We start from the raw sequence: 19,431 nt of genomic DNA, 5'->3' as shown, positions 1-19,431 counted from the left end.
CAAAAAATTATTTTGCTTTTTGTGGTGCTCTCTTAAAATACAGATGTGATTTATGCACTGAGCGAGGTACCTAAGAAAAACATAACCTAATAAAATGACACTGACCAAGCTGAAAGCAGTGAGTATTAATTTCATATTCAAAGCACAATATGCAACTCGATGAAAAGACGGATGGGTTCCTCAGAGTGTAAAAATGATATGATGCAATTGAATTTTCTCAGCAATAGAGTTTCTTACATAAGAACTAGGAAAAGGACATAGTACGGGCTAACATGTTAAGTAAGCACAGAACTAGGAACAATTCCTTAATGCAATCCAATCCTTACCGTTGTAATAATTTTAGCTACAACTGTCACTGGGGCTGTGGAAAATGTGACATCTTATGGAAAAGCTTCTCTCTACTGACAACCAAGTAGCTCACCCAACCAATAAGACCTTAGATGCCAAAAGCAGAAAACTCTGAATTAGCCACCATGACTTGCAGAAATCCTTAATTTGACCTAACTTCCAGACTCAGTCATTCTGACAACATTTTTCATGCTGTCAATCACAAGTCAATCCCAGCTCTTTAAGTGACTCTGTTAGTAACATTTGCTGTATCACTAAGCATTAGAAATTCCGCTGTCTCAATTTTCTTCCAAAGCTGAGCTGAAACAGAGTTGAAAACTCTGCTCTGAATTTCAGTCTGGCACAGAACAACAACTTCCACTTGTGCTCCAAGCCGTACAAGCTTGATGGCCCCCATCATGTCACAGGTTCCCTGTCTGACACCCTGCTAGAGCCCAGGGCAGACAGGTTTTAACGCCTTGCACTGCATCACTGAGCTGATAACAGCAACGCTTTCGGGCACCTTCATATTTCCACAGCACTGTGAACAAGGCTAACATGGCATCTTTTCCAATGGCAGCTGTAATCTTCAAAACAACAAGTTTTCAATTCTTCTCTCTATGAAAATATGAGCTTTATACAAATAGAGAGATCAGGTAACACTTCAGCCTTCCATTGTTTGCTAGAGATTGCTGAAATGCTACTGCCAATAGCAATGCAAATTTTATCAGAAGAGTTAGTAACTCCCAAATAAAATCATTCAGTGTTCCCACTGTATATGAAACAATCTGCAAATGTATTTTATTCAAAGCAAAGATATAATATTTAATGGTTTAAGCATTTCTCTTGGGCAAAAATTAACAGTGTGTGGTATTGCATAACAAAAATGAAACATCTTTAATTTCCAGCTTTTAAATTAGGCCCTAGAAGAAGAAATTATCTTTCTGATTGTTATCAAAATGTTACAAACTCTTACTTCAAGATGCTGATCATGCAAGTTAAGGATATAACCAAATATTAAAAAAAATGTACAAACTGAATCTTTAATGTAGACTAACATCAAAACCTTACAGACTAAGTCAAAAACAAAGGAAGAAGAAAAACAAAGAAAAAAGAACAAATCTACCTCTTTTAGGGGAATATTTGTAAAACAACAGAAAACCCCTGTATACAAATACCTGGGAACTGCTAGCTAACACAGATGTAGTCCTGAGGAAAGAAAAGGACTCGGGGAAATTCAAACCCCACCAACTACTGTTTTCTATAGTCAGAGAATAATAATGGGTTCTCTAAGAGTGGAGAAATAGCAGGAGTTCTCTGCCTGATCTTAGGCCCTGCTATTCATACAAAATAGGCCTTTCTTAATATTATTTTCTTGAGAAAATGTAATTTTGCAAGGAACACGTGCTGTCAATTCTTCCTCTTAACCAAAATAATAAAAAGTGCCCCAAAGACTAGCCAACCATTTGGAAAAAAAATGAGTAATACTGTGTCATTCTACAATTGTCATCTAAAAAATAAAGAATTTTTAGGATAAATATTCTTTTGCAAGATAGCATCATGGAGGTTTTCTATACACACAGCAATAACATTATCTTGATTTAGAAATACACCACTAACACAAGGCCATTCAGTATGGCTCTTCAGAAAGCAGCAGAATCCCTGCACCTCTAGTTCAATAATATTTTCTGCTGCACTACACAATTTGCTTCTTTTTAAACCTCCACTGAACTTTCTTTCCAATTGCAGGTCAAATCTACCACATAATTCCTGCCTTCAGCCCCATTACTGACAGTCTGCTAGGGTGGTTATATTCATACAGGTGTAATCAACACTTATTTAAAAATTGATTAGGTTAATTTCAGCTGTGAGTTCCACTTAGCATCAGGAAAGGGTAAAGGAAAATTGCTGGGAGTAATCTTTTTGTCCTCCAGACAGGCAGCCTAAGTGAAAAACTCTCCAGCACAACAGCAGCAGTCCCCAAACAAGCTCCTGTGACTGACAGATTTCTCACTTCCATATTTGGTCTGTTAATAATTACCAGAAACTGGAAAAAGACAGAAAATAAACTCATCATTATCCCTCTGAAACTACTGAGATAGAGTTCTCCATTCATTTGGTATGTTCTCTTTTCAACCAGTGAGATTAGATTTGTACAAAGGTAGAATTATAACAATCACTTTGAAGTTTATTATTCTATTCACACAGCAAGATTTAATTTATGTTATTTAAAGACTGCACCAAAACCTTTCAAACACACTCAGACCTACTCAAAAGCCTTAATACTTACATGCTAAACCTCAACTTTGGCACATATAAATACATTTACTGGCTGTATGATTAAGTATGGACATAAAGAGAAAATGTAATAAAAGAAAGTTTGCTTTTTTAAACTTGAAATTGTTCTATCTTTAAATAAAAACTCCTTTTTCTCAGTATGTTTTGCTATCATTTTACAGAAAATTTTATACTACTGAGATTATACCTCTCTTAGCTAGGAATTTCTTATATTTTTTTTACATTCATTCAAAAAGAAAATAACAGTCCCAAGATTCAACTTTTAATCAAGACAATATCTCAAAATTGTTCTAGCTGTACTAATAACATATTAAATTATAATGAGAAGCTGTATACTCTGCTGTGCAGCAAATCCACAGACTATTAGAAATTTATTCTCAGGTCAGCTATACAAGAGATTAGATCTTTTAATTATCTGTCAGAGAATGGGAGTTAGGAGCCTCAAATCCATTCAGCTGTTCAGTTTGTGACCTGTAGATATAAATCTGACCTCTTACAAAGCACATGTAAGCAGCACACACACTCTGAGGCATAGCTATGGTTTTAAAATCACCACGTAACTCTGGTGTAACAATGTGCTTCAGAATAACTGAGCTTCCCCTAGAAATCTGTGAGCCTGTGTTTTTTGGAAGTGCTGCACAAGAGTCCCAGAGGCATTGTCTTGCTGCCCTGCTTTAGCTTTAAATGTAATTTTAATCATGCCAAAGTCAAGTTTAGCACTCCCACACGCTATATTTAGAACCAGAATCATTTAGGTTGGAAGGCACCTCTGGAGGTCATTTAGTCCAGCCTCCTCCTCAGCACAGATCCCACCAGATCAGGTTGCCCAGGGCCTCCTCCTGTCCAAATCTCAAACCTCCAAGGATGCAAGGCTACCACTTTCCCTGCCACAATGCTTTACAATCTTCTTGGGAATTTTGTTTCCTCTCCTAATCAGAACTTGCCATGGTGCAAGCTGCCACAGGGTTGAGTCCTGTCCTTTGCCACACACCTCTGAGAGAGCCTGGGTCCATCCTCCAGCCAGCCGTGGGACATGACAGTGATGCTCTCCCTCAGCCTGCCAAGGGAGCCTGGCTCCTGCAGAGCCTCCTTGTACATCCAGCCTCTGCCCATCCAGCCCATCCACAGCCCTGCTCCACTTCCTCCAGTGCCAGGCCCCTGGCATGAGAGCAAAGCAGATCTCTCTAAAATCCCTCTCTAACATGAACACCATCACAGGTAAGTGAGGACACAAATTTAAAGCAGGGTGATGAAAATTAGCCTTCCAAACCCATATTTTGTACCATTTGAAAGCTGACTCAGTCTTCACTGCTGCTGAACACTTTAACTCACAGCATTTTGCCCATCCAGGTTTTTTTTACGTAGCCACTTTCCACCATAGTATCATGTATTCTAAGTAACAAACCAAAATTCTTCTATCTGAATCTGCCATAAAGGAGCTTGGAATACTCTTGAGGGGGAGGTGTCAAAATTTCTCATCTCAACATGTAGCTTTAGATCACTGGATTCTAAAATAATAGAAACTAATATTATATTCATGCTTATATGGCTAAATAAATGCCTTTCTTTTAGATATGAATGTCATAATTACTTCATTGTCCCACAGTGTTACCAGCCACAACAATATGTGGATTTGCAGCAGCCTAACCCAGGGACTGACCCTACAAACCAAACACTTCAGAATAGATACACAGTGACATCGGTGATCCCACCACCAAAAACTCACAGCAGAAGCAGAGCAGCCAAACAGTTTTTAAATCTGTGCACAGAACAAACATACAAAGAAACCAAGGCAGCTTACAAAGTTACACATTTGACATTGCAATTCACCTTAGAAGTTGAGATTTTGTTAAGGCAATAAATACTAATTCCATCTAACAATATATCCTCAGGATCACAGGCATTACTGCACAGATATCCAGTTTCCAGCCTCGACACCCTGCCCAGGTTCCTTGCAATTTAAAGAATAGGCAATGTGATTAACACTGCTAATCTGGCTGCACTGTGAATTTTGGCTGACTCTTCCATATGGGAGCTCTGGGAGTTTTGACTGCAATATAAGAAGTATTGTTAAGCCCTCAAAGTTCTATCACAGCCTTGAAATACTTGTTGTTTTAAATTAAGTACCACCCCTCAGAGATATGTGACTATGCAGCAATCTGTTCTTTAGTTTTTTTATTAGATTAATTTGGTTCTAGTTGTCATAGCTGCAGAAAAAGGTTACAAGTTTTTAACATTCTTGAAAGTCTTCTCAACCCCTTCCAGTATGAGCAACATAAACTAAATGCAAATGGTAGAAAAGAGGCTCCAATTTCTGCTCCATCTTATGATCATGGATGCTACTGCTTGTGATTTTCCCCTTAATGTTCTTGTGCGTGTACATGGCCTAATTTATAGATCTCAGGTTTTGGTTTTTGCTTGTATACACTCTAAATTTATGACACTATAGTATTTTTTACAAAATATATGTACTTATTCATTTTAAGTCCTAAAGATACACTATAACATCTGTGGAGAAAGAATACCAACCACATGAGTTTCGGTCTCAAGTGACCTTTCCCAGGGTGTTGGGAAGAGCTGACAGGGGAGTTTCACTCACCAGTGTAGCCCCAAGGAAAGGAAAAAACATTCAGGAAAAAAAAAAAAATACCCCCACAGCAAGTGATATTCCTCTTGAAAACAGCAGAAATGGCCTCTTTGTCCCCACTCACTGATTTTATGGCTGTGGTGGGGGAAATAGGATAGGACAGTGGCAACCATGCCCAGCTGAGCACCTTGTACCAAACCAGGGCAGGGGCCAAAGGCATCTCACCAACACGGCTGGTACCAAGGGACCCAGAATTGGCCCCAACCCTCCAGCACTCCGAGCAAATCCTGAGCTGCTGGATCCATCTGTGGATCTTTAGCCATAATACTTCATTTTCCAGCCCGTAGGCAACTGACAGAGCAGATGTCGCTGAAATGACTTAACGTATTAAGCTGCTATTTGTTTAATTCTGATATGGAAAATGTGTCACACTCTAAATAGTTTAGTATGTTAATGTACCACTACAGCAATCTTTAATCATTTCATTTCAGACTTATTTGCTTATTTGACTTTAAATCATAATTAAACCTGTTTTCTTGCTTCCTTTTAAGTGTACTTACTCTTAACTTCACCTTCAGTTTCCTCAAGCTGAATAAACAGAACTATTATCACAAATAAACATTTAATGTCCTGGCATATTTTATCTACAATTTATTTGCACTAAATTATATAAGACAGATGCAGATAAACCTTCCAGTATAATATATTCCATTAACAATCTGCAACACAGTATTACATAAATGAAGGGGCTCTGGGGGTTTAACTTTAAGGCATAATAGCTTAATTTCTGGGTCTGCATAAGAAAGCTGACCAAAGCTATATTTGCGAAGGGTCTCTGAGTAATAGTATTAAAATCTGAAATCCAAATATTCTTATTTGAATCATAAATTTTCAATAAATATTCTTCAACATTTTAATTCTAAGGTAAGAGCTGATTTTAATAACTACAGAATGAAGTTCTACTTCTTATATGAATACATAGCTCCTTATGATTCAATGGGATTATACATGACAGTACAGCTAGTCTTGAACCTGAAGATTATTCAACTCAAAAACTTTTAAGGAATCAATTTTAGAATAATTTTTAAAACACTATGATGAGCAGTACAAATGAGGAACTGCAAGCTGTAAAGATGAACGCTGCACATTTCAAACTGAAGGAGAAATTTGAAGTCTACTGAACTTTTCTGTGCATTCAAAAGAGATGTTGCAAAGCCTTATTAGCCTGACAAACTCTAAGCATGTATTACTAAAAATAATCCTCTTGCATGTAGCTGCAGCCCTTTGATAAATCAGCACCCCTTGCATTAGCACTTCTGGTTTCTTGAGGCTTTGGGCACAAATAAGACATTTAGTTTGCCAGTGCCTTACCTTGTTGATTTGGGTTAGGCATTGCACTATGACAAGCCTTTCCTACAGGTACTGCAGGGCTGGCTGCTGCTTCAGCAGTGGGGTCATGTCAACAGCTCTGCAAAAACCCTCATGAAGTTCTTAAAACTGTAATGTAAAATCAAAATTGTGGAATGCACTTTTAAAAATACAGCTTCCGAAACATGCTTCTGTGCTTGCAAGCCCAATTAAAGGATAATGCTGCATGACACTGAGGAATTCCTGCAAAGAAATGCTCGTCTGCATTTTTCTGTACAGCAGCCTCATCTGACTTGGAGACCGCAATGCCCATTGCACACTGAGTGCAGGCATAACCCACTGTCAGACACCTCTGGAACACAGGCCAGAGGTGTCAAAAGGCTTCTAACAACAAAAAAGCTGGAAGAAGTTTGTTCAGCAAGTTCTTCATAATCACCCTGTGCTGCTCCCCAGCAGGTACCCCCAACCCCTGTCTTCTCCACCTCTCCTTGGAAAAGTTCTCATCATGCATATGATTTTCCCCCAACAATTCAGTTATACCAGCAGTGACACTTCTGTGATGATTGCTGACAAAGAAATGAACACAGGAATCTGATGCTTCCAAACATAAAGCAACAGGACACAATCAACGCAGTGCACTTTGGTCAGATTTTTTTAAGAGGGACTCAGTTGTATCAATGTCTTTTGAAGAGGAGTGCCATGTGTGGCTTGGAGCAGGTTCCCTTTATCTAGACAACCATACTCAGTAAAGAAGCTTGACTCGGTACCAGCCCTCAGAGCTGGAATAAGCTTCAGCCCAACAACCCAGCTTTCAGGCCACTGGGGGATACAAAAGCTGACACGTGCTATCAGTGTGATCTGGAACAGATCACAAATATTTTCTGAATTACCTACTGAATCCATGTGATTGTAACTGATGAAAGCAGCAGAACTTGAAAAATTGGAAAGTTGCCTGAAACCCCAGCTTCTCTACCCAGCTGGGAAAGGGAGATGGGTGAGCACAGAGAAACCTGGAGCTTTTCCATTTTATCCATAAAGCTGTGCTTATCCATAACAATGGCCTTTGGGGGAATATTAACTTAAGCCTGCCTCTAGAGGAAAAAGCTGCACATTATCTCTTTGCCACGTTATGCCACCTTTAAAGAGCTTTGAAGAACTGGCAAGTGACAGTGACAGCTGCTGGCAGGATCCACTGGGACAGGCGTCACTGTGGGCTGCACAGATTCCTTGGTGGGGCTGCACGCTCACGGCTTGGGTGCCAGCACATGCTGCCTTTTCCTACCATGTAAAAATAAAAAATAAAATTTAAAAAAAATAAATTCCAGGGTTAGGCTCTAAGAATTTTTTTTTTAAGTATTTTACATGTGAAGCTTTATCTGATGGGTGACATCAACTGCAGTCTTGGTTTCCTTTTGAAATGAAATCTCCTCATGGATATGATCCAGAGAGAAACAAAAATCAAGGGCAGGAATATTTAGGCTGCCAGGGGCATGGAGTTAGCAGCAGGAAACTGGATTTGTTGCAATTGGTTTTCTCAAGCCCAACTCTTCCCTCTCTTGTTGAGCTGCTGGACAAGATAAAGACCAGATATTATTTTCAAAACTTAGGGGAAGATGATAAACAAATTAACCTTTCATTTTCTTTTCTAACATCTATAGGAAAATGTCAGCCACTCATGCCAGTGCCAAAGCCAAAAATAACCCAAAATGTATTAAGTCTTACACATGTAAAGTCAGAAGGAACATTTAATTCAGACTTTGGCATTCCAGACTCTTCTCTTGACTAATCCTACCCAACACAAATCACAAATCTCTTCTCAGTTCTGCATGCACAAGCAAATCCCCTTCCCCTGTGAGAGTTTTGCAGTAAATTGACAAGAAATACTATTAGAAAGCTAAACATATTTATAAAAATATGAAGACAAACATACCATAATGAAATTCTACCAAAAAGAAACTCTGACATCAGAGAACATAAATGTCATACATTCTACTAAAAAAGGAAGGGGTTCTTGCAAAATATGGCAAAATTTTGCTAAACATGTTGTCTTTTAGTTTGGGATTCAAAATAGTACAGCTGTTTACCTATGACTCAAATCCAGAGACAGCATCTCTTCCCAACAGTTTACAAACTATATAAATTACAGTCAGAAAAAATACAGCAAATATTCATATAACAGCAATTATCATAATAATTACATTATTTGTATTTAAAAGTTTTCCAGTCATTCATTGCATTATTGCTTTCTTTAAGCCATACCATTTCAGGTTGCTTACAAAGAAGTATGCAATAAAAAGTTGAAATAAATTGATGAAAAGAGATTTTAACACTGACAGTGAGATTCAAGAGCCATGTTGGATGCAGCCTAGAGACAGGAGGGAGTAGAATATGTAGGATGGTTTATTTATTTGTTTGTGATTTGTTTAAGCCATTTTGTCCAATGGCTTTGTGGGTGTGCAGCTCCTACTGCCCAGTCAAAGTGCTCCCTCCCCACTGCTCCAGTGCTACCCAGAGCTGCCAAGCTGAAATGCCAGGTAGCCTGTGATCAAGCTGGTTCTTTAGTAAACATTAATTCTTCATGGTATCATAATATCAGTGCAGTGGAAATAATGTCCATGTAATATATTTTTTTTCCACAGCACAGTTACAATGATTTCCCTAGAAAATTCACAGGGGTTATCTATATTTCAGTCCTTTGCCTTCCAGCACAAGAGACATGATCTGACTTCCAGATCCACAAGGGAAGCTACGGGTAGGAATCTTCCTTTAAAATGTCAAGGTTTGTTGTTTACCCACTGCTAATGTCTCTCTAAGCAACAATGGATGTGAAATTCCGTAAAATAGATTCACAGGTTCACCTAGTGAAAAAAGAATTTTTTTTTTTTATTATAAAAATGTAAACCAGTACAGCATTTTCTAAGCAGGCAGTGTAGCTAGCACAGAAATGGACTATCAGGATAAATTATATGTTCAATAGCTTTTATTGCCTTGAAAGAACACACTTCTGCTTTTGCAAGCAACTCAGTATTAGGATATATGAGTGAAAATAACCACTTACAAAGAAAAGAGGATTGTTTAGCAACTGAATTTGAGAGATTGTTTAGCAACTGAATTTGACCCATTACTTAGGCAGTGTCTCAAAAATAGTTTATGCAAGTAACTAGAATTAGAGATGGAGTGAACTGAAATATTTGTGCTTTTTGAAGCCCACAGTGCAAACAGCTATACTGAAAGCATCATCACTGTAATAAATATATAATTACTGACCATACAGAACACATGTATGATAGCAAAATTACTAGGATGAAAACTAGGACTGCCTCCAATATACAGGATTTCTATATATTTCCAAAAATACTTTTTACCCTTGTATTTAGAAAGGGCCTGAGAAGTTTCCTTTTTCTGATTCTTAGCAGGACAGGTAAATCAAGCATCCAACCAACATTGTGGCAGTTTCTGACAGCTTCAACTTAACAGCCAGGCTTCTTCTGCCAACTTAAATTTGCAGCTCGTACTGTTTGCTGCTGTCTAAAAAAGGCACGAGTATGGCATGCTTCTAGATCTATGTAGACCTTATGTGCTTCAGAGACAAGACACAGAAAGCTCAGCTGAGCATTTCCTCAGAGCTGGCAGCACTCCCCTAACATCAATCTCATAAACTTCACAGCCTGAGCTGTTCCCATCAAAAGTCAGCTTTGACCTTGGGGAAAAACTCAGGCGTATCACAAGTTAAAATTATAGATCTATGGAAAGAAATGCAAAACGTGCTCATCGCTTCAGCAGTTTTTCTGAAAATGTATCATATGATTTCAGACCAGAAAAATGCCTTAACCCTAAAGTTTAGCAGTAATGGAAGTTAAGGGCTCCCAGCACAACCTAGGTTTTAATCTTAGGTCAAATCCTATTAATAATATAGACAAGCAAATCTGCAGCAGTGTCAGTGGGTAGCTCTATTAAGATATAAATATAACTTTGTTAAGCTGGCTTTATGCATTTAATGAAATTTAGGCCACAATAACAAAAAAGAAGCTAAAATTCATCATCTGAGGTAATGATCCCTTAGTACCATCTTGAAAAACAAGCAAAACCAAGATGGACACAGCCACTGTCATCGTTAGTTCCCAGGTCAAGACAATGGGCACAGCAGGAAACAAGCTACTGGCCTACAAGCACTCAATCCAAGCTGGTACTGTCTAATGATCTGAAATAATGACAATAAATGTCAGCCAATTGAAACACAATCTTGTTTCACATTACGAAAGGTCTCATGGCTCATACAGACAGAAAATGCTAGAAAAACTGCTAAGCAAAGCTTTGGTTATGCTCTCACTGACAACACATTAAGGCAATCTTTTGAGATGCTTATCTTAGTTTGGTACCGTGAAAACCTGTGGCTATTAGAACAAAGATGTTGAAATCATTGCACCTAATTCTGTATAAAGGCACATAAACAAATGCCCTGGTTTCAGAGAGATAAAACACTGCAGTTCACAGTGATGGGTGATGATACTTAAAACTTCTCAAAGTCTCAGCAATGGAGAAGCCAGATTTTCACACAGAACTCCATGTCCCAGTTGAGGGGCTCTGCAGCTGCACATACATAACCCCAGGACAGGTCTGCATCTTTAGGCAATTGTTCAACAGATTTGTGACACAAACCTTATTTCTCCATGGGATCTGGCTCAGGAAAGCTTCCCAATGTTCATACATGCAGCTACCACTAATTTTTCTCCAATTTTCCAAGGCAGGAATGAGCCATCAAAACATGTCCAGAAAGATTGGTTGGTAAATGGCCACACAAAACATTCAAGATTAATTTGCCTGTGGATCTCTGCAGCAACACAACAGATGCTCTGCAGTCATGGTTAAGGACAGTTTCAAATACCCACCAAAAACTTTGGACCATATGCCCAGAGATCCAGCTGATTGCAGATCAATCTTAAGTTTGGCAAGTGCTGGAGCAACCTGGCCTATTAAATTTTGAAAATCTCAGAGGCTGGAGATTTCAATGCCCCTCTGCTACGCTCCTTGGCTCCCTCCTGGGTTCAAACACTCCCCCTGGGATTTCACTTTTCCTTACAACCAGCATGAACTTCTCCTGCTACCCCTTCTGACTGTTGCTTCTTGCCCTTTTTCTATTCCTTTATGAGAGGAGCTCGGCTTCTTCTCCACTTCATCCCCGCGCCTCCATTGGTGGGGGTTGAAAACCACAATTCAACTCCCCTCTGTCTTGTCTTCTCCTCTGCAGGTGGATCAAGAGCAGAGCTCTCCACCCCCTCTCCCTGCCTGCCACTCTCTCCAGAGAAGTGCACAGCAGCTTCCCCGTCGTGCTCACAGCACCAGTCCTGGTGGGTCCCCTCTGTTGACCAAGTGGGTGGGAACATCACAGCCCAGTTACACTATTAGTCATGGAAAAACCAGTGCCAAACAACTCTCCTCCCTTATCACCAGTGTTTACCCATCACCTGCACCCAGGAATGTTTCTGTCACTGCCTGAAGCCAGCGGCAGAGCACAGGGTAGAGTTTAGTCTGACAGGGCTGGAGCTGCCGAGCAAAGCTGCTCAGAGCACAGGCAAAGCCCCGGGCTGGCAAGGCTGCCTGGCAGCCAGGTTAACAGGCAGCAGAACAGAGAGCATATGTGGTATGTGCAAGTGACGGGGGTGAGGTGCCAGAGCCCGTGCCAGACACCCACGGCACAGACACACGCAGCCCCAGCTGCTCCCGGCTGCCCTGTGTCCCAGCTAAGGCCTTGGGCTGCAAACCCTTTTCCATGCCCACCTCACCCTCATCAAGGGTAATAGTGGCAGCACAGCCATTTCTATGGGTTCCTCTGGTATCAGCACACAATTGTGTATGTGATCGTAAAGATTAAATCCTCTGTATCTGTGTTATATCTAAAACTGTAACCAAGTGATTGCCTTCGTGCTGCTGGTATTGCAAAGCCAAAGGAAACACCACAGAAATCCCTACAAGACTCCATAAAGCCAAACTTCCCAGCTGAAGTCAGTCAGATATCCCCAGTGGGCTCTTACAAGGTAAAGAACAGAAAAGCCTGTTTAACTTGCAGGTCCCAGCCAAGTTTGCAATACTGAGAACACCAACAGGGAAAGAGAGGGGATGAACTTATAAAAAGAGCAAAGCAAATGAAGGTTACTGCGACAAAAACAAATAGGAAACCGTAAAAGTATTTTTCATGACTTCTAGGGCATTCATATTATTTTAAACTGCAAAATTTATAGCAATCTAGGATTTATAAACATACCTCAGTAAACTCTCTTGACAGAGGTAAAAATAAGTAAAGAAAAAAACAAAGTGGTCTCTGATCAAGAACTCTCCAAATGAATCCCTGCATACAAGGCTGCCCATTCATTCAGTCCCACTCAGAGTTGCTTAGCAGGGATCTCAGTATATATTTAGACATCAACTAGTAAACTGCCTTATGAATCACTTCTGAAATTCCCTTTATCCTAAGTCATATACTCTATGTCATATAATCTCTAAGTCATATACTTAGGAGGAGAAGGAAGTATATGACCTATTTTTTAAAGTGACAAAAGCTCTTGCCTGACACTTAAGCAGAACAGGTTCTGTGGCTTGTTCTTCATATGATATACACCAAACTTTAACTCTTACTTCACCATTAATTTTACTAAACATTATGACAGAAATTCAATCTTACTTTGCCACTATCTGAAACAGACTTGAAGGAACACAACTACTGAATGCTTAGTGCTCCCCTTTTGTACACCATACCCAGACATTTCACTCCATAAACCAGTACAGGTGAGGGATTTTTTTTCCCACTGAAGCACAAATGGAATTGGCAAAAGGAAAGAAGAAGAACCACATTTCATCCTCCTCTGAAGTATCATAGTGCCTCATGCTAGAAATGAAATGACAGAAGAGGTACTTGAAAACTCCCAAGGAACTGGATGCTGTATTTGTGAGGAGCTACTATGCAGCACAACCAAGATTACACACTTGTTCTTCATATCCACCATGAGGAGCAACTGCAATCTGTTACAATGACAGCATTACTTAAACCTAAAAATAACAGTTTCTAAGTAGGAAAAAACCAACCCGCAATTAAGAACATTGAAGTATTTTCAAAACATCACTAGTGATCTCCTGCAATTCAGGAATGTGTATTTTTCATGGCCAACTGCATTTAGACTTTGTTTTCTTTCATCTATAGATCAAGAAACTTGTCCTATAAGATCAGGAGCTTCTTCAAAATATAGTTAATGATCAATTTGACTAATGATATTAGAAGCATTTGATTTTAAAGAGAAAGGGGAAAAATTACTCCTAAAGCTACCGAAATACTCACTGAACAAAGTTTTTATTCATCTCACATTTCTTATCTGAAATAGAAATAAGTAACCACACTTCATGCAAAACAATACTCCATCTAGATTTCAGAGCACGAACATCAACTAATAAGCTGTGGAAAAAAACATCCTAATGTTTCAGACAGTAACTAATGGATCTTGACACAGGGAATAATACAAATTCAGAAATGTTTGCCTTAAGGTTGTATTTAAGGATGCAAGCCAGCTAATTGTCCAATAATCTCCAAGGCCCATGCACTACCCTCCATCTGATGCTGGGCTTGTGCAGAGACTCAGCTCTGCTGCCTGGGCCCCCTTTCATCCTGGCACTTACAGAGCTCTGTTTCTAACAGCCCCATGCAGCACAAGCCCTTTTAACACAAACATATTAATTTATTCATTATTGAGAGTGCTGGGTGCTTGGTTGGAGAACCCAAAGTCCAAAGGCGAGTTAACGGCACCAGCAACCCCCACAGGACTGGAAAATGCAGCAGTGAGCTTCCAATTAACAGCAATCACAATAGAGGATTTTCCACTGCTAAAGCCTTAATTTGTGTAGTGTAGAGGGGAATTCTTTGTCAAATCGAGCAAAACTAAAATTAGGATTTCTTCACTTCTCCTTGAATGTTGGCCATCCCATTGCACAGAAGAGCTATAAAAGTAGACATTGTATTTCTCAATTTTCTCTACATTTCTTAGACCTCTATGTTTTTATGTCAAAGATATTCTTGGATGATTAAGTACATAAGCAATAAAGTCCTGAGGAACAAAGCTGAAAGCATACTACTTGTACATCGTACTGCAGGGGCAGTCAGATGTGAACAGATACCAGCCCCTACCAGCCCAGAAGGGTTGGACAGGTGCTGCACTGAAAACAGGCAAGTGAGCAAGACCTCACTCAGAAAGCCAAATATCTGGATTCTGTTAAGCAGAACTAGCCACCTTTCCAGAGATGGGCTGCAGCATGTGAAGGCCACCAGAGACAGGATGTCCTGCAGTCAGGAGTTACCATCTGATGTGATATCACCTGAGAATCTCTTCTGACCCACTTCACCTTCTCCTAACTGTGCTGTGTGTTTCCACCATCCAAGATATATGCACTGAGCTGAAACTTTTTTCTTAGGAGCTGTACAGAATCCCCCAAAACCTTAGCAAATCCCAAGATACAGCTTCCTGTTTTTTTCAGTCGGTGAGATCAAACAGCATCTTTGCAATTCAGCCTCAGAGGAAGAAAATATCATCAGGAAATATAGGTTGTGGAGGCTTTTTTTTTTCAGGGAAACTTGGCTAAAATGGCAATGAAATGAAATATTTTTGCTTTTGTTTTATTATGAAACACGTAGGATTGCATCTTATAAGGTGAACACATTAGGAGGAAAACTCCAAAGCAAGCTGACCTCCTGGTGCTCCTGTCTAGTAATTCAATGCTCTTTTACCAGTGCTCAGAATGAAAGGCTGAAAGAAAAATGCTGTATCTAAGTACAAAATATAGCACAGTGTCTGAAACCATCATAACTTTTGTCTCTAGGGAGGATTCTTATCAGCATAGTTGCATGTGAACTTTGAAAAGGAATTAATCATCTCCAAGCTGAGCTGGACCCTGTGTGACCAACCTGAGTAACCTCTTTTGTAACCAGAGCCACTACATTCCTGCTCCATTTGGGCTGTGACACTCCATTAGCTGTCCTCTGATCCATGCAATCAAATTGCCCCTTTAATATAATAGTTTGAAGACTAAATAGCTGGGTGAATTTGTGTCATGACATTTAATTTAATCTAATCTAATCTAACTGAACTAGTATGTAATTAGCTCTGTGATTCCCTTTTTGCACTTAAGTAATAGACATCATGTTACCCTAATTTCTGGGAATTAAGAACCTAATTTTCACAATCTCAAATATTTAACCTATTCTGTTCTTCTTGCTATGATTTCAAGATGGCAAAGAACTTAATTATTAGACTGAAAATCATATTATAAACTCTTAAAAGTACTTTTAGTATCCTAAAAATACAACAATTTCATGCAAATCTCCCAGGTATAAAAAACAGTGAATAAGCTCTTTCTTAGAAATAGTTTCAGCCAAGACCAATGGTAAGTATATAGAAGGCAGCTGAGGAAAATCATGTGTGAAAAAATCTAATTACAACATATGTAATAATGCATCTGAACTGTGTCTTACTATACCAGATGATCATATGCTTTCTAGACTTAAAATTATAGCCTGAGTCTGAAGTCCATTCATCAGGACAATGGCTCAATGCATGTACTATTGAACCATTTTAAATTGTATTACCTATATCAATACATTAAAAACTACATCACATTTACCAAATATAAACATTTCTATACCCAATGCCAAATGTTATGGTTCAAGTGGCAAAGCAGTGTCACAGCACTGCCTAAAACCCCCTTGACACAGCCAGTGAATGATGTGCTGCCTTGGTACAAGAGAGGACACAGACTGAGCAAATGCAGATCCAAAATGGTATGCTCCATCTCAAGAGTAAAATAAATATTGGGGATTTCTCCTAAACTACCAAACCATTGGATCTTGTGTGGGGCTGATTTTAACACACTTCTGCACCCTTGTTTTCTTTGCAGAACCAGAAATATATTTCTGTTAGAGTAAACAGCAAACTTTGAATTAAAGCCTTTCCATAGTAATTTTGGTGGAAATCTTTTGGGAACAGCAATTTTAAACAAACTGTGGCACTGAATTTGTTGTACAATAGTTGACTCATCAATGTTAGTGGAAAATTTCCATTGATTTCACTGAGCATATATGGGCTCCTCACATTTAATTAATCATGAGAATTGATTGCAGGTTGTTTACATAGCCCACACAGACACACAAAATCAAAATCTGGAAAGATCAAAGCTAACCTTATACCTAAAACCAAAACTCCTAAAACCGCCAGTTATTCTTTGAAATGAGACCTAAGAACTCTCAGGGTTTTTTTTTCCAGTCTCTTTTTTCCCAGGATGTTATTTTTATCTTGGCACTGTTCTTTTTTCTATTTAATTTATACCGTGTATGGAGCAATTACCGAGATAGAATTGTGTCAAGTCTCCCCTGCACTAACTTTTCTACTGGGTTTATAACTTCCGAATCCACTTAATTGACATATAAAATATTATAGAGAGAAAAATTTGGACTCTAATATTTCCTCTACCAGGCTCAGTTCTACCACAACAGAATTTGACTATTTTTCAGTTCTACCACAACAGAATTTGACTATTTTTCAGTATTTCATGTTCTTCAGTTCAAAATTACAGCCAGGCAACCAAGGAAAGGATTCCGTACCGGCATTTCACCAGTGCCAAAGGAAATCTACCATCCCTGTTAACCATCTCGATGCTCTTTAAAGACAGAATACAGACTTGGGATTTCTATCGTAGCTCAAACACCCTGCAACACATGCCTTGCTCTCACCTGCGCTCCTGCCTTGGCCTGGGCACGTCCACAGAGAGGGCTGGCACGCTGGCAGTGTTTCACCCACTGCCCGTGTGAGAACGTGGACAATCAGCACATATGAAAGCGCTTACACCATTACCAAACATGAGGAAATGGCAGACCAGGCTTTCAGCTGACATCTGCAGCAGGTGCCTGACCCCAGGTCACTCGCTGTCCTCAGCCGGGGCTCGCTCGCCTCTGTTTGCAGCAGGTTCCCGTTTGGCTCGGTGCGAGGATGTGGTATGATTAAGCGTGTTGACATACAGAGTCACCACATAATTGTAGCTATTCAGCCTCTCCCTGTTGTTGTGGCAGAGCGTATATTTGGCACTACAGTTACCCTCACACACGAAATACACAACCACCTCCCACAGTCCCCCCCCACCCTGTGCACAACCCTGCATTTGCCTTAAGGACTGTAATATTTTGCAATCAGCTGTGCTCTGAAGTAACCACCCTCCGCCGACACACAACGCAGATTAATGTCGAATCGCTAAAAAATACAGTTCCAAGTCAGTTCTCAAATCCTGCACGTATCACGGGATAAATTACTTTTGTATTGCCCTGGGCAACTGGATTCCTCCGGGCAGGATTCCTAGCTTGGGCTCCGTGGCACATCCCTAATATCCACCTTCTCTATCACCACAATATCTCGGCCAGCAGAAAAGGCCGGCTTTTAACCCAAATATGCCCGTCTGAAAAGCTGTGCGCTCCCACCCGCGATGCCGGGCGGGCCGGGCCAGCGGCTGATGCCGCCCTCGCCGCACCTCGGCTGCGGGGCCGCGGCGAGACGCCCGAGCCGCTGGGTACCGGGGGATGGACAGGGGCAGCCCCGGTCCGGGGCAGCCCGTCCTGCGGGCTCCGGCCGGGGCTGCGGGGCCGCCCGGGGCGGGGGCGGCTCCGCGGAGCCTCCGCAGGGTCCCGCCGCCCGCACCGCGGCGGATCCGCAGCCCCTCCCGCCCGGCAGCGCCCGCGGCTGCGGCAGCTCCCCCCGCCACCGCCGCACACACAGATTCTCGTATTTTCGGGTGCTTTTAGGCGAGCAATTTTCATCCGGCTGCCGCTGCCCGCACCCCGCGTTGCAGCGAGACGGACCCGAGCTGGGCAGCGGCAGAGGTGCCCCGAAACACCGGGGGTCCCGGGGGTCCCGGCCGTCCCCCGCGCCCGCCTACCTGTGCCGGTGCTCATGGCGCGCAGGAGGCGCCGCCGCCGCCGCCGCTCCGCGGGCGGCTCCGACCCGCCCGCCGCGCAGCGGGGCCGCGCCGCTCCGCCCCCGCCGCCAGGTGCCGGCACCGCAGTCCCGCCGCGGCTCGGCTCGGCTCGGCTCGGCACGGCGGCACCTTGGGAAGTGTAGGCAGCCCCGCGGACTACATCCCCCTCCGTGCCTTGCTGCGGCCGCCGGGGGCGGCCCCGGCCCCGCCGCTCCTGCGGGCAGAGCTGCTGCAGCACCCCCGCCCCGCAGAAACTTCTCCCCAGGTCTCGGCTGCAGCCGCAGCCCGCTCCCACCTGCCGGCCGCCGCCGCTCCGCCCGGCCTCCCTCGCCCTGCGGCTGAGGTCTTCCTCTGCATGTTCCTGTCCCGCTTGTGCCGGGCTCGCACGATGCCCGAGCAAAGCGCTGAGGTACACAGGTGCTCCGGCGTGGGCCGGGCAGTGACGATGAGGATGCTTGCGCTGTTCTCCAGCGCAGCCCAGACTCCCAGGCACCGCTGCACCGCACGGAAGGTGTTGGCAGCAGGTCTGGGCGTTCAGCAGGGAAAAGCAGAGCTTTCTGGATCAGGTGAACTTTCACCGATCCTTTGGATTTGAAAGTACAAGCGTACACTATTACTGGTAAAGCCATTTGTTTATTAAATACCTATTTAGTCAGCATTTCATCCATCTGAAAATCTTATTTCTGTGAGAATTAATGGGATCTTTTAAAAAAAAAAAAACCAAACAAACATCTGTTTTAACAAACACAAAAGCAGCCAGCGTGGTTGCAAAAGTGTGCTGTACTGTACAGCTGCTCTGATGCTGATTTCAGACTGTGCTCAGGGCAGCTTGGGGTTACAGTAACAGCCTAAAA

General features: G+C 41.7%; 1 protein-coding gene across 7 annotated transcripts in view; it reads right to left on the bottom strand.

Annotated features, from left to right (window-relative positions):
* The window catches only part of ABLIM2 (actin binding LIM protein family member 2), a 126,164-nt gene extending 107,542 nt beyond the window's left edge, over positions 1-18,622 (bottom strand). For all 7 annotated transcript variants that reach the window (XM_021550652.2, XM_021550655.2, XM_021550659.2 and 4 more), the window contains exon 1: positions 18,539-18,622. In XM_021550652.2, coding sequence (XP_021406327.2) covers positions 18,539-18,554 — 16 coding nt within the window. In that variant the 5' untranslated portion in view covers positions 18,555-18,622. The remainder of the gene's footprint in view (positions 1-18,538) is intronic.
* Between the last annotated feature and the right edge of the window lie 809 nt (positions 18,623-19,431).

Source organism: Lonchura striata, chromosome 4 (genome assembly GCF_046129695.1).
Source record: "Lonchura striata isolate bLonStr1 chromosome 4, bLonStr1.mat, whole genome shotgun sequence".
Lineage (NCBI taxonomy): Eukaryota > Metazoa > Chordata > Aves > Passeriformes > Estrildidae > Lonchura > Lonchura striata.
The sequence above is the reverse complement of the archived record's forward strand: the minus strand, read 5'-3'. Positions and strand labels throughout refer to the sequence as shown.